Source organism: Aotus nancymaae, unplaced genomic scaffold (assembly GCF_030222135.1).
Source record: "Aotus nancymaae isolate 86718 unplaced genomic scaffold, 86718_ANA_hifiasm-v0.15.2.pri h1tg000041l, whole genome shotgun sequence".
Lineage (NCBI taxonomy): Eukaryota > Metazoa > Chordata > Mammalia > Primates > Aotidae > Aotus > Aotus nancymaae.
The window spans coordinates 8,108,523-8,124,891 of NW_026988455.1; the positions used below are offsets into that span (position 1 = coordinate 8,108,523).

Consider the following 16,369-nt stretch of genomic DNA (forward strand, 5'->3'; position numbering starts at 1 on the left):
GAGTAGCTGGGATTACAGACACCCACCACCATGCCCAACTGATTTTTGTATTTTTAGTAGAGACAGGTTTTCACCATGTTGGCCAAGCTGGTCTCAAACTCCTGACCTCAAGTGATCTGCCTGCCTCAGCCTTCCAAAGTTCCAAAGTGCCAAAAAAAACCACCCATTTTTAAAACAATGAGATATAGTTTGGGCACAGGAATAGATCAATGAAACAGAATCCAGAAAGAGATTGGTATGTTTAAATTGCATGTGTATGTGTGCATGAGTGTATATATATATGTATGTGAGTTTATTAATAAAGCTAACATTTTTAATCGCTAAAGAAAGAATTAAATATGTTATTTTGGGATCATTGCCTGTTTAGAAAAAAATCTAGGTTATATCTATCTCTACCTCAAACCATTCTATGATGCTGTAATAAGTTTCACTAAAAAGTTAAATATGAAAAAAAAAAAGTTAAATATGAACAGTATAAAGGGATCAGAAAGAAATACAGAATTATAGGAGAATATAGTTATAGTCTTGGTGTGATAAAGCTTTTCCTAACCAAGATAACAAAATCTTGAAGTCATGAAGATATAAGATACTTTAAATAAAGTAAAAAGTAAGTTGGAAGAAAATATTTTAAGTGGTTAAACAGTCAAAGAAACAATAATCATACTATATAAGTAAGAACTCTTGCAAATTAAAAGAAAAAGACCAAAAACTCCAGCAGAAAAATGGACAAAAAGTAAGAACAGACAATACACAAGTGGGGAAGTACAAATAGCCAATAACATTTGAAAAGATATTCAACTAGCAATCAGGAAATACAGATTTAAAAACATAATATATCAAATTTTTTTGGCTCATCAAATTTGGCTTAAATTTTTAAAAAATACATTATTGCATATTGTGTAGATATAGGAAAATGGGGATATTCTCTTACTGTGAATTAGAGTATTAAAGTGGTGCAGCCTACATACTATATGATTCCAACTATTTAGTAGTTTCCAGAGATTAGAAGAGAAGGAGGAATAAATAAAGGGAGCACAGAGAAGATTTTTAAGGCAGTGAAACTGCTCTGTATGTAATTATAATGATAAATACATGTCATTATAAATTTGTCCAAACCCATAAATTATACAATACCAAGAGTGAACCCTGATGTAAACTGTGGCTTTTGGGTGATAATGATTTGTCAATGTAGGTTGATCAGTTGTTACAAATGTACCACTCTGGTGAGGGATGCTAATAATGGGGGAGGCTATGTATTTGGGAGGTCTTGGGGGATGTGGGTAACCTCTGTACATTCCTCTCAATTTTGCTCTGAACCTAAAACTGCTTTAAAAAATAAAGCCTAAGGCAGGGCACAGCAACTCACACCTGTAATCCCAGCACTTTGGGAGGCCAAGATGGGAGGATCACTTGAGGCCAGGAATTCAAGACCAGCCTGGGCAACATAGCGAGATCCCACTTGAAAAAAAAAAAAGCCTATTAACATAAATATATAAACAAAAAAGGTGCAATTTTTTAAGAAGAAAACATTTAAATAGTGCATTCTTTTGACTTGTCAGCTACACATCAGCTATCAAGATAAGAATTTTCTTTTCCATTGTCAAAAATTTTTACAAGTTATTTGCCATTCTGACACACGAAAAATGGTATTTCATTCTAATTTTTATTCACATTCCTTTGCTTTAGTTGTGTGCTAGTAAGTTTGAATGTTCTAAAAATGTAGTCATTCACTTTTTTATTATTTCTTTTATAGATTCTAGAGTTCTGAATATACTTATCACTATACTGTGTCAAATCTATTTCTCTCTTTCAGACCTCACTGTCCCCACCCTATTTTAGACTCACCTCATCCTACAAATTCTTGTACTTTTTAAAAGCTTCATGACTTTGTTTCTGATTTTTCCTTGTTTTGGAAATTCCTCCCCCAATCTTTGCCTTTCACATACTTACCTTTCCCTTGAACCTACTTAATACAACATGTTGGATGATGGGATAATAACCACCAAACGGATTGTGCCTGTCTCATAGTAATTATTACATCCCTTCATATATGATTCATCATCTGTATGGCTGTCTTAAATCTGCCATTTGAATTCAAAGCCTCTTGAAGGCAGAAACAATGTCCTCCACACCTGTTAAGCTATCTTACATATAAGAGATTCCTAACAAACATATCTTGAATTGAATTGAAGATCAGGTTTAGCCTTACCTGTTAGTTGAAGCTTTTCATTATGTTGTGCATCAGAATTATTACTGTTATCCACAAACATTTGTCAAGCATCCCACAGGGGCATTGAATACAGCAGCAAGTACTGTACAGCTATAGAATGAAATAAGATAGGGTTCCTGCAGGGTTTATGATCTCTTACCAACTAACCAGTAGATTTCCACAATCTTTAAATGAAAATCATTACATTATTTTGTAGGTTTAGAGCCAGGTATCCAATGCCAACACCATAGGCACAGGATAATATGGGATGTATCCAATGATTGTTTAGATAGTAAATACTATAGGACCTTAGAGAAAGGAGTAAGCATTTTTGTGCTGGGCTAGTAGGGTACCTCTTTATTACTTATGAACCTTCAAGCAAAGATAGAATGAAGACCAGCAAGAAGGAGTGAAGGGACTGCTGAGTAGGCAGAGGAATAACTGTATAGGTTGCATTGAGAAGATGAGCTGATGTAGAACACTCTTATGTGGGTCAGGGTATTCCTAGGCAAGTTTTTTGTTTTTTCCTTTTTGTAACAGGGCCTTATTGACTGTTGCCCAAGCTGGAGGGCAGTGGCACCTTGAACTTCTGGGCTTAAACTATCCTCCCATCTCATCCTCCTAAGTAGCTAGGGCTACAGGTGTGAGCCACCACGCCCAGCTCATTTATTTTTTTGTAGAACCAGGGTCTCTCTATGTTGCCCAGGCTGGTCTTGAACTCCTGGCCTCAAACAATCCTCCCTCTTTGGCCTACCATAGTGTTGGAATTATAGGCATGAGCCACCACTCATGGTCTCTAGGCAGCTTTTCTGGTCTTGGCATGTTTAATGATCTTGTTGAGCAGGTAAATGACCGTAGTGTGCCCTGTGTACTTTCTTGTTATTCTCGAACATTTATTAACTCATATTCCTTAGGGTTTTTGGTGTGAGGAGCAGGAAGCTGGAGTAGGGAGTAGGGAAGGTTATCCATAGACTCCTCTTTATATTCCAAATTTTATTACTATTAAAGCATTTTATGTTGCTGTTAAGGAAATTCTGAGCATAGAACATTACCAATTGTTGCATCCTTTTGGTTTATTATCACAGACTAGATGAGACAATACAGGCCATTGCCAGTGGAACCTTGAATCAGCCACTGACCAAATTGGATAGATCTTCTGAAGAGCCTTTGGGAGTTCTGGTAAATCCCAACATGTACCAATCTCCTCCCCAGGTTAGTGGACCCTTGCTCTAAGTGTTGGTAAGAGAAATTTGGCTCCAAATTTGCCTTCTTTTAAATGTGTCTATTTCATAGGCTTTAAATACCAATCAGCTCTCTCAACACACCTGCCAACCTTATTCTCTGGCTCACATTTTTTCCATTTTTACTGCAGTACTTCTGACAAATTGACTTGTGTTATCTTCTAAGTGTTTTCCAAGAAAGGGTTTTGTTAAGCACTACAGAAATTTAGACAAAAATTCCATGGTCCTTTTGTTAATGTTCTTTCTCTATCTTTTATAGAATATGGGTAAGCCCATAGAGTGGTGTTTTAAATTAATTTATGAATTCACTCATTTATCATCATCCTTTATTTTACCATCCAGTATATTGAGACTCTACTATGGATAAGCACAATAACAACTGATCAGACACTGATTCTATCCTCAAAGAACTCACAGACTAGTAGGGGTAAAGATCTATGTAAGTAGCTGTTTTGTTTTTGTTTTTTTTTTGAGACAGAGTTTCACTCTGTCTGCCAGGCTGGAGTGCAGTGGCTCAATTTCAGCTCACTGGAACCTCTGCTTCCCAGGTCTAAGCGATTCTCCTGCCTCAACCTCCCAAGTAGCTGGGATTACAGGCACACACCACCAGGCCTGGCTAATTTTTGTATTTTTAGTAGAGAAGCGGTCTCACCATGTTAGTCAGGCTGGTTTGGAACTCCTAACCTCGGTGATCCACCCACCTTGGCCTCCCAAAGTGCTGGGATTACAGGTGTGAGCCACCATGCCCGGCCTAGAAGCTCTAATAAACACTAATAGAGTTTAAGTATTAAGTTCTGTGGAATTCCAGAGGAGCAGGAGACTACTTCTAGCTGAGGGCAGTCAATAGGTTTTATAGGGAAGCTGACATTCATTAAAACTAAATATTCACCGAGTGCAGTGGCTTATGCCTGTAATCCTAGCACTTTGGGAGGCTGAGGTGGGCAGATTGCTTGAGCCCAGGAGTTATAGACTGTAACATGGCGAAACCCCGTCTCTACTGAAAATACAAAAATTAGCTGGGCATGGTGGCATTGTGCCTGTAGTCCCAGCTACTTAGGAGGCTGAGAGGGAAGAATCGCCTGAGCCCCGGATGCAGAGATTGCAGTGAGCTATGATCATGCCACTGTATTCCAGCAACAGAGCAAGACTCTATCTCAAAAAAAAAAAAAGTAAATATTTGAGAAAAATGTATGTCTCAGAATCGTGGAGAAAAAAATTTCAGGCAGAATGAATTGTAGGAACAAAGGCGTGTGTACATAAAAACATGAGATATAGATACAGGAATTTTCAAGCACACATATCTGAAGAGGGAATTCCAGGCAGAAGGTACAACATGTCTAAAGGCTCAGCAGCATTTCAGGTTTGGGGAATCACAAGTAATTAACTATTGTTATGGACTGGTAAATCTATTAGTTTCCTAGGGCTGCTGTAACAAAGTACCACAAAATAGGTGACCTAAGAGAGCAGAAATTAATTCTCCCACAGCTGGAGGCTAAAAGCCCGAAATCAAGGTGTTGGAAAGACTACATTCTCTCCAAAAGCTTTACAGGAGAATGTTTCCTTACCTCTTTAAGCTTCTGGTGGCTCTGTGTCCCTTCCCTTGAAGCTCATCACTCTGCCTCTATCTTCACATAGACTTCTTCCCTGTGTGTCTCTTTATCACTCTGTGTCCTCTCCTCTTACAAGGATACAAGTCATTGATTTTAGGGCCCACTGTGATCCAATATAATCTCATCTTAAACAGATTACATCTGTAAAGACTATTTCCAAATAGGATTGTATTCACAGATGCTATCTAGGTGGACACGACTCAACCCAGTACAGTAAGCAACACCTGATCATGAAAGATTTTTTTGTCTTATGCTAATGAGTTTAGGTTTTGTCCTAAAGTAGGCAAAGAAGGGTTCTGGAAACGTTTTAACAGAAGATTGGCATGCCTTCTATGGCTACATAGAGAATGGATTGGAGGGAAGGGTAAGATTAGAAGCTGAGAAATTGCCAAGGAAGTCCTTGCAATAGCTCCGTGGAACGATGATGCGAATCCAAATTAGTATTGTAGTACTAGTGGAGCTGTAGAAAGTTATTTAAAGACCAAAAATGGGAGCTGGGCCTGAAGTGTAGTGGTACACATCTATAGTCCCAGCTACTTGGGAAGCTGAGGCAGGAGGATCACTTGAGCCCAGGATTTGGAGGCTGCAGTGAGCTGTGATCAAACCACCACACTCCAGCCTGGATGACACAGTAAGACCCCATCTCTAAAAAGAAAACTAACTATCATCATAAAAAAGGCTAAAACTGGGCTGGGTGTGGTGGCTCACGCCTGTAATCCCATCACTTTGGGAGGCCAAGGCAGGTGGATCTCCTGAGGTCGGGAGTTCAAGACCAGCCTGACCAACATGGAGAAACCCCATCTCTATTAAAAATACAAAATTGGTCGGGAATGGTGGTGCACACTTGTAATCACAGCCACCAGGGAGGCTGAGGAATGAGAATCGCTTGAACCCAGGAGGTGGAGGTTATAGTGAGCCAAGATTGCGCCATTGCACTCCAGCCTGGGCAACAAGAGCAAAACTCCGTCTCAAAAAAAAAAAAAAAGACTAAAACTGTAGATGAAGAGACCTGCTGACAGATTCTTTAATAGTATTATTGAAAGATAATGAAGAATTAATTTAGGAAAGTGGCTGTGTAATTAGAGGCAACAGCTATAGCAGAAATAGAAAAGAAATTTGGGCCTCAAAGTTGTTTACATACCAACGTTTTATGAAATTATTTATTTCCAGCCAGGTGTGGTGGCTTACACCTGTATTCCTAGCGTTTTGGGAGGCCAAGGCAGGAGGATCACTTGAAGCTAGGAGGTCAAGACCAGCCTGGGCAGCAGAGCAAGACGTTGTCTCAAAAAAACAATTTTTTTTTAAAGAAATTATTTATTTCCCCTAAAATGGATCAATTCTTTTTTCTCTGTGGTCCACTGTAAGAACTTCTGTCTCCTATTTAGTATGTACTCAATTCTGCCTTATATTTTGAATAGTTATATATATGTCTATCTTCCACTAGGATTGTAAGTTCCTTGCAAGCAAGAACCATATCTTTTTCATATTTTATGTCTCCCTAGTTAATGTGCTTTTCAAAGTTAAGTACTCAATAAATGTTTATTTAATTTGTAAAAATGTGTATTTTTTTTTTTTTTTTTTTTTTTGAGACGGAGTTTCGCTCTTGTTACCCAGGTTGGAGTGCAATGGCGCGATCTCGGCTCACCGCAACCTCCGCCTCCTGGGTTCAGGCAATTCTCCTGCCTCAGCCTCCTGAGTAGCTGGGATTACAGGCACGCGCCACCGTGCCCAGCTAATTTTTTGTATTAGTAGAGACGGGGTTTCACCATGGTGACCAGGATGGTCTCGATCTCTTGACCTCGGGATCCACCCGCCTCGACCTCCCAAAGTGCTGGGATTACAGGCTTGAGCCACCGCGCCCGGCCAAAAATGTGTATTTTTAAGATATGCCACAATTGACAAGAATCATAAAATCATATTGCAGAAAAATCCTTAGAAAGTCATTTAGTCCAGGCCGGGCACAGTGGCTGACGCCTATAATCACAGCACTTTGAGAGGCCGAGACAGGTGGATCATGAGGTCAAGAGATCAAGACTATCCTGGTCAACATGGTGAAACCCTGTCTCTACTAAAAATACAAAAAAAAAAAAAAAAAAAAAAAATTAGCTGGGCGTGGTGGCACATGCCTGTAGTCCCGGCTACTCGGGAGGCTGAGGCAGAAGAATTGCTTGAACCCAGGAGACGGAGGTTGCAGTGAGCCGAGATCGCGCCATTGCACTCTAGCCTGGGTAACAAGAGTGAAACTCCGTCTCAAAAAAAAAAAAAAATTCATTTAGTCCAACTTTATCCTTTTGTAGTTGGAAAAACTGAAATCTTTAGGGGTTAAATGATTGTCTGTGATTTTGACTACCACTCAAAGTTTTTTTCTGTAATTTATTATATTTTCATTTTTATTTATTTATTTATTTATTTATTTTATTATTATTTTTTTTTTTGAGACGGAGTTTCGCTCGTTACCCAGGCTGGAGTGCAATGGCGCGATCTCGGCTCACCGCAACCTCCGCCTCCTGGGTTCAGGCAATTCTCCTGCCTCAGCCTCCTGAGTAGCTGGGATTACAGGCACGCGCCACCATGCCCAGCTATTTTTTTTTTTGTATTAGTAGAGACGGGGTTTCACCATGTTGACCAGGATGGTCTCGATCTCTTGACCTCGTGATCCACCCGTCTCGGCCTCCCAAAGTGCTGGGATTACAGGCTTGAGCCACCGCGCCCGGCCTTATTTATTTATTTTTGAAACAGGATCTTGCTCTGTCATCCAGGCTAGAGTGCAGTGGTACAATCACAGCTCACTGCAGCCTCAACCTCAAGTGACTCAGACTAAAGTAGTCACATGCCATCATAACTTGCTAATTTGTGTATTTTTTGTAGAGAAGGAATTTTGCCACGTTGCCCAGGTTGGTCAACTCCTGGGCTCAGGCGATCCTCCTGCCTTGGCCTCCCCAGTGCTGGGATTACAGACATTGTCCATCATGTCTGGCCCTTATTATTATTATAAATAATTATTATTATTAATTATAATTATTAATTTAATAATTATAAATAATAATTATTTTTAAAGTTCAGCTTTTTATTGAACACATTATAAAAGAGGTTTAGTCAAAAAGACCAAAGCCCATGTCATCATCAGACTCCTTGGATTCTTCTTTCTTTGCTTCCACTTTCTTCTCCTCAGCTGGAGCAGCAGCAGTGGAGGGGGCAAGACCTGCTGGTGCAGCACCAGCTACTGGAGCAGGTCCACCAGCCCCCACATTGCAGATTGGAGCCCCCACAAAAGGCCTTTGCAAACAAGTCAGACCAAAAGGTTCAACATTTATACCAGCTGCTTTAATAAGGGCATTGATCTTATCTTCCTTAAGAGGGCGGTCGCCTTATAGTCGTGCAAAATAAGGGCTGCATAGATGCAGGCGAGCTTGGTAGTAGAGGAGGCCATGGTGCGGGCGAGTGTGGTGCTAGTCACTGGATGAAGTGAGGGCCTCACCCCAACGTGGCCTTAGCTTGGAAGGACCGAGCACCTTGGTGGCAGCTGAGGAAAACCCTTATTATTATTTTTAAAGACACAAGATCTTACCATGTTGCCCAGGCTGGCCTTGAACTTGTGGGCTCAAGTGATCCTCCTGCCTCACCTCCTGAGTAGTTAGTGAAGTTACAGGCATGCATCACTGTGTCCAACTTTATAAATATTACATTTTAAAAAATTAAGACAACCCCAAACATCATCATGCTAATTGCCTTTATTTTTAAACTTTAATTTTGGAGCATATGGTCTTGTTGCTCTGGAAGAAACATTAACCTTTGTCATTCTCTGTCTAAACTGTTGCCAAGACTCTTCACTCTCCTGTAATTACCTGTACCTTATAATTCTCTATTCTTTTTACATGATGGGAACCCTGTTTTAGCAGTCCTACATCCCCTCTTTCAGGCAGCAGGTTGTTCATTTCAGGGTAAGACACTATTTCATGCATCCAGTAGTCAGAACTGCTGCCTCTGCCAGCATCTGTTTGGCTTTGTCATGGTATCAGCATGTGACACTGCTCTTAAGCACATACAGAATTGTGGAACAAAATGTTAAACCTTCATTTAGCTCACAGAATTCTATTGAAAAATTACCCAGAACCAAGTATGGATCATTACGTATAAAGTGGAAATAATTATAGCTCTTTTGGTCTGATAGTTGTGCTGTTGCTGGAATTAGGAAGCATTGTATGGAGATTTCAACATTCTAATTATCCTTTAAGATGGGACCTTGTTATCATACCTGGGACTTTTACTGAATTTATACTGTTTCTACCCTTCTGGCCTTATTTCAGACAAAGATGGGATGTATTTTTCGTTTGTTGATGTTGTTTTAAGACAGGGTCTCGCTCTCTTGCCCAGGCTGGAGTGTAGTGGCATGATCTCGGCTCACTGCATACTCCATCTCCTGAGTTCAAACGATTCTTCTGCCTCAGCTTCTCAAGTAGCTGGAATTATGGGCACTCACCACCATGCTGGGCTAATTTTTGTTTTTTTAGTAGAGATGGAGTTTCACCATGTTGGCCAGACTGGCTTCTAACTCCTGACCTTAAGTGATCCACCCGCTTTGCCTCCCAAAGCACTGGGATTACAGGCATGAACCATCATGCCCAGACTGGGATATATTTTGCTAAGAAAATTTCCCAGTATGATTTCCTCATTATTAGCATTTGCGTCATTTTGTCCACCTACCCCAGATTCTTCCCTTAAAAGACAGAACTGTATGTTTGTTTTTCTGTGTAGTGGGTTGACCACACAGGTGCAGCCTCACAGAAGAAGGCTTGCCGTTCATCAGGATTGGGACTAGAGTTCAATTCATTTCAGCACCAATTGCGAATCCAGGATCAAGAATTTCAGGAAGGCTTTGATGGTGGCTGGTGCCTCTCTATACATCAGCCCTGGGCTTCTCTGCTTGTCAGAGGGATTAAAAGGTAAGAATAAAAATGAATCTGGGCAATGGAAGATCTTAGAGTGACATAAATTTAATTTAGAAATATGGTTTGGAATTAGTTTGCCTCAAAAAGTGGTGATTTATAATACTCTTCAAAAACAGAACTTTTTTTTTTCTTTAAGATGGAGTCTTGCTCTGTCACCCAGGCTGCAGTGCAATGGCATGATCTCTGCTCACCACAATCTCTGCCTTCTAGGTTCAGGCGATTGTTCTGCCTCAGCCTCCAGAGTAGCTGGGATTACAGGTGTGAGCTATCACGCCTGGCTAATTTTTTGTATTTTTAGTTTCACCATGTTGGCCTGGCTGGTCTTGAACTCCTGACCTCATGATCCACCTGCATTGGCTTCCCAAAGTGCTGGGATTACAGGCTTGAGCCACTGCACCTGGCCAATAAATGGAACTTTAAACAACATATTCATGTTACTGACTTGATAGTAGTATATTTTAAAATTAATTTTAAAACATTTAAATTGACAAATATAGTAGTAGTAGTTTTTGTACTGAATAGCTTAAAAAACAAACTGAACTTAAAAAGGCTAATGAACCAAGTCATAACAAATATAGAAGACCAATTTTTTTATCTTTGGAAGCAAATCTATTGGAAAAACATATCTTGGCCTTGTCCTTGTAATATGCTACTCAGCAACCTTAACAATTTGATCCTATTTGAAATATAGTTTTGATGCTTATTTATGTATTAAGATACCAGCATACTTGATTTTGTTTTTCTATCCATATATCTATTAATCTGGCTAATAATATTGAGAAACTATTTTATCACAAAATCCTTTCCTACAAAAGTAGGGGAAACTGAGATAAGTAGAGGTGTTATAGAGCTGAGTTACACCTGTTAATGATGATAATAGTTAATAGCTTACTATTCCATGGTTTCTTGTGTCTTTTCTTTTTTTTTTTTTTTTTTGAGACGGAGTTTCGCTCTTGTTACCCAGGCTGGAGTGTAGTGGCGCAATCTTGACTCACCGCAACCTCCGCCTCCTGGGTTCAAGCAATTCTTCTGCCTCAGCCTCCTGAGTAGCTGGGATTACAGGCACGCGTCACCATGCCCAGCCAATTTTTTGTATTTTTAGTAGAGACGGGGTTTCACCATGTTGACCGGGATGGTCTTGATCTCTTGACCTCGTGATCCACCCGCCTCAGCCTCCCAAAGTGCTGGGATTACAGGCGTGAGCCACCGCGCCAAGCCGTGTCTTTTCTTAATTCAGTTTTTAAAGATAGTGTTTTCCTTTGCTTTTCTTACACATGTAAATAGAAAACTATAAAGTACAGAAAAGCAACTAGAAAGATTACCTATAATCCCACACCAAGAAACAGCTATTATTAGCATTTTGGAGTGTTTCTATTTTTCTTTTGAGACTGAGTTTCACTCGTGTTGCCCAGGCTGGAGTACAATGGTGCAATCTCGGTTCACTGCAACCTCCGCCTCCCTGGTTCAAGTTATTCTCCTGCCTTAGCCTCCTGAGTAGCTGGGATTACAGGCATGTGCCACCATACCTGGCTAATTTTGTATTTTTAGTAGAGATGGGATTTCTCCATGTTTGTCAGACTGGTCTTTAACTCACGACCTCAGGTGATCCACTCCACCTGGGCTTCCCAAAGTGCTGGGAGTACAGGCGTGAGTCCCCACCCACCCGGCCGTTTCTACTTTTCTTCTGTAAATTGTTATAGGGTGAGAGCATGATATATGTGTTTGTGTTTTTCTTCTTTCATTTATCATTACAACATATTTTATTTTCCTTCTTATTTTTTCTATTAAAATTTTATATGCCTGTCAATGTCCCAACTCATAACAGTACAAATACCTTATACTTAAATAGAATTTAAGTTTTCAAAGCAGTAGCTCTATGAAATACAGTCGTGTGCTGGATAACGGGCAAAGAACTTGAATAGATTTTTTACCAAAAAACAAATAAACGTAAGTGGCCAATAAGCACAAGAAACAATACTAACATCTTTGGTAATTAGGGAATGTCAATCAAAATTACCATGAGACACCACGTCACACCCAGTAGGTTGGCTATAATTAAAAATAAAAATAGGCCAGTGTGGTGGCTCACACCTGTAATCCCAGTACTTTGGGAAGCCATGACAGGCAGATCACAAGGTCAAGAGATTGAGACCATCCTGGCCAACATGGTGAAATCCCATCTCTACTAAAAATACAAACACTAGCTGGGCATGGTGGTGTGCACCTATAGTCCTAGCTACTGAGGAGGCTGAGGCAGGAGATTCACTTGAACCTGGGAGGTGGAGGTTGCAATGAGCTGAGATCAGACCACTGCACTCCAGTCTGGGGACAGAGCAAGACTCCATCTCAAAAAATAAAAATAAGGTGTAGTGGCTCACACCTGTAATCCCAGTACTTTGGGAGGCTAAGGAGAACAAATCACTTGAGCCAAGGAGTTCAAGATCAGCCTAGGCAACATGGTGAAACCCCATCTCTGCCAAAAATACAAAAAATCAGCCAGGTGTGGTGGTGCGTGTCTGTAGTCCCAGCTACTCAGGAGGCTGAGGTGGGAGAATCACTTGAGCCTGGGAGGCAGAAGCTGCAGTGATCTCAGATCACACCACCTTGCTCCAGCCTGGGCTATAGAGAGGGAACTTATCCAAAAAAAAAAAATAAATAAGGTGGTGGCTCACACCGGTAATCGCAGCACTTTGGGAGGCCAAGGCAGGTGGATCATCTGAGGTCAGGAGTTCAAGACCAGCCTGGCCAACATAGTGAAACCCCACCTCTCCTAAAAATGCAAAAAATTAGCCAGATATGGTTATAGGCACCTGTAATCCCAGCTACTCAAAAGGCTGAGAAAGGAGAATCGATTGAACATGGGAGGTGGAGGTTGCAGTGAGCTGAGCTCGCACCATTGCACTCCAGCCTGGGCAATAAGAGTGAAACTCAATCAACAAATAAAGTTGCTGAGGGTGTAGAGAAATTAGGCCGGGCTCAGTGGCTCACACCTGTAATCCCAGCACATTGAGAGGCTGAGGCAGGTGGATAATTTGAGGTCAGGAGTTCAAGACCAGCCTGACCAATATGATGAAACCTTGTCTCTACTTAAAATACAAAAAATTAGCCAGGCACCCAGGTGCAGTGTGGCTGACGCCTGTAATCCCAGCATTTTGGGCTGAGTTGGGCAGATCATGAGGTCAGGAGATTGAGACCTTCTGGCTAACACGGTGAAACCCCGTCTCTACTAAAAATACAAAAAATTTAGCCGGTCGTGGTGGCACTTGCCTACAGTCCCAGCTACTCAGAAGGCTGAGGCAGGAGAATCGCTTGAACCTGGAGGTAGAGGTTGCAGTGAGCAGAGGTTACTCCACTGCATTCTAGTCTGTATGACAGAGCGAGACTCCGTCTCAAAAGAAAAAAGGGGAAAAAAGATTATAATATCTATTTTTGCTGTACCTTTTCTTTCTTTCTTTTTTTTTTTTTTGAGACAGAATCTCACTCTGTTGCCCAGGCTGGAGTGCAATGGCATGATCTCGGCTTGCTGCAACCTCTACCTGCCAGGTTTAAGCAATTCTCCTGCCTCAACCTCCTGAGTAGCTGGGATTACAGACGTGTGCCACCATGCCCAGCTAATTGTTTTATTTTTAGTAGAGATGGAGTTTTGCCCTGTTGGCCAGGCTGGTCTCAAACTCCTGACCTCAGGTGATCTACCAGCCTCCACCTCTCAAAGTGCTGGGATTATAGGCGTGAGCCATTGTGCCCATCCTTTATTGTACCTTTTCTATGTTTAGATATATTTAGATATACAAATAGTTATCACTGTGTTCCAATTGCCTACAGTATTCTGTACAGTAACATGCTGTACAAGTTTGTAACTTAAGAACAAGAGGCTGCCGGGCACAGTGCCTCATGCCTATAATCCCAGCACTTTGGGAGGCCAAGGTGGGTAGATCACCTGAGGTCAGGAGTTCGAGACCAGCCTAGCCAACATGGCGAAACACCTACTAAAAATACAAAAAAAAAAAATTAGCTGAGCATGGTGGTGCGTGCCTCTAATCCTGACTACCTGGGAGGCTGAGGCAGGAGAATCGCTTAAACCTGGGAGGTAGAGGTTGCAGTGAGCTGAGATCACACCATTGTATTCCAGCTTGGGCAACAAGAATCCAACTCCATCTCAGAAAAAAAAAAAAAGAGGCTATACCATAGCCTAGGTGCATAGTAGGTTATACCATCTGAAATTGCCTAAAGACACATTTTTCAGAACATATCCTCATTGTTAAGCAAGATGTGACTGTAGATTAGGCCAGTATTATTACAATCTTTGGCAAATGAGGATCTCGAAGCAGGCAAAGGTAAAATATGAAGCTAGCTAGTGACAGATGGAACTAGAGTTCAGGTTTTCAAAGTGCTCTTTCCTCTCTACTGTTAATGCTTTAGACATTACTTAAAGACAAATGATTATCAGCATTTAGGCATAATCATTTCTACTTTGGTAGTTTCATTATTAGCTGCCATTTCTCTACTTTGTTAAGGTGCACTACACCTTTTCTCCCATCTTGAAGGTCACTTCTTGCTTTGGCTCCTAATTATTTCACAGTTCATGTCTGTAAGTGCCATTAGAGAAGTGCATGGAAATCCACTTCTGCTCCAGGATGATCAAACCCTTAGATGTCTGTTCTCACTGAGTTTTCTGCAATTTAGGTGTCTTCCTTTTCCAAAGTAGAAAACTAAACAACTTGCCTTCTGCTAAGGGAATCAGAGTATTTACATTTCTCTCATCCTCTCACAGAAGTGAACAGTGTGAGCAGCATCTAGTGCATAGTCACTTTATTTTAATCCCACAGAAATAAAGCAGGTGGTTTTGCCACATTTGTGGAATCATTTTCCCAGTAATTCTTCAGATTATTTGGTGTAGAGGGAAGACATACGTTGGTTCATTCCCCATATCATGCACCTACTATTAGCCTGGCACTCTTCCAATATATTTGTGTTGGAAAACCAAGGATATGAAAAATTAATAACCCCATTTTCCACTATAAGAATGGGATGAGAGGGTTATATTATCAAGGTACCTTATTTAATTTGGTGGGAGTGAATAAGAAACATCTTTTTGGCCAGGCGCGGTGGCTCACGCCTGTAATCCCAGCACTTTGGGAGGCCAAGGCGGGTGGATCATGAGGTCAAGAGATCGAGACCATCCTGGTCAACATGGTGAAACCCCGTCTCTACTAAAAATACAAAAAATTAGCTGGGCATGGTGGCGCATGCCTGTAATCCCAGCTACTCAGGAGGCTGAGGCAGGAGAATTGCTTGAACCCAGGAGGCAGAGGTTGTGGTGAGCCGAGATCGCGCCATTGCACTCCAGCCTGGGTAACAAGAGCGAAACTCCGTCTCAAAAAAAAAAAACAAAAACATTTTTTTATAACCCTTAGAAAGTAGCAATTAAATTCTGAATGCATGCTGTTATTCTCCTTACAGGTTCTTTCAAACTAGTCCACGAGTTGTTTAATAATCCACAAAGAAAACCCTGAAAGAATTAAAAAATGTAAATGGGTGTGGTTCTAATTGAAAGAGTTAAAGCGTTTTTATTTACTTAAATTATTGTAAATAATAAAAAGTAACATTCTTGGGAGTTATGTGTAGGTGAGGATTTTTCTGTCAGATTGGAGAACAAATCAGCTAATCTTCCAGGAAAAGTTTAGCCTTTGACTCAAGGGCAAGGATTTCCATATCTCTGGGATGACTTATATGCCTTGAAATTATAGGATTTGTGCTGGGCGTGGTGGCTCATGCCTATAATCCCTGAACTTTGGGAAGCTGAGGTGGGCGGATCACCGGAGATCAGGAGTTTGAGACCAGCCTGACCAACATGGAGAAATCCCATCTATACTAAAAATACAAAATTAGCCAGGTGTGGTGATGCATGCCTGTAATCTCAGCTACTCAGGAGGCTGAGGCAGGAGAATTGCTTGAACCCCGGAGGTGGAGGTTGCAGTGAGCCAAGATAGCACCACTGCACTCCAGCCTGGGCAAGAAAACTGAAACTCCATCTCAAATTAGATAGATAGATAGATAGACAGATAGACAGATAGATAGATAGATAGAAAGAGAAGGAAGAAAGAAAAGGAAGGAAGGAAGAAAAAGAAGGAAGGGAGGGAGGGAGGGGGAGAGAGAGAGAGAGAGAGAAAATATGACACAGAGAGAGAAAATATAGGATTTGTATTGCAGAAGCACGAAGACTGGTGAGGGCTCCAAGTTGGAGTTGTAGGGATCAGGTGAAAAGCAGGCAGGAGTTGAGAGAGATGACTTATCGTTATTTTGATATAGGAGAAATTAGTGGACAGAGTTCATCCTCAAGTGAAAGGTATTGTGAGAGAA

At 41.0% G+C, this 16,369-nt stretch overlaps 1 protein-coding gene and 1 pseudogene across 5 annotated transcripts in view; one reads left to right on the plus strand and one right to left on the minus strand.

Moving 5' to 3' along the window:
* Nucleotides 1-16,369, plus strand: part of TRIP4 (thyroid hormone receptor interactor 4) — a 76,092-nt gene that overhangs the window by 24,980 nt on the left and 34,743 nt on the right. For all 5 annotated transcript variants that reach the window (XR_010336966.1, XR_002477692.2, XR_001105834.2 and 2 more), the window contains 2 exons: nt 3,295-3,421; nt 9,816-10,003. Coding sequence is in view for 2 of the 5 variants with exons in the window: in XM_012443015.2 (XP_012298438.2) it covers nt 3,295-3,421; nt 9,816-10,003 (315 nt within the window). In the remaining 3 variants the exon portion in view is untranslated. The remainder of the gene's footprint in view (nt 1-3,294; nt 3,422-9,815; nt 10,004-16,369) is intronic.
* LOC105710629 (large ribosomal subunit protein P1-like) lies at nt 8,153-8,490 on the minus strand (annotated as a pseudogene).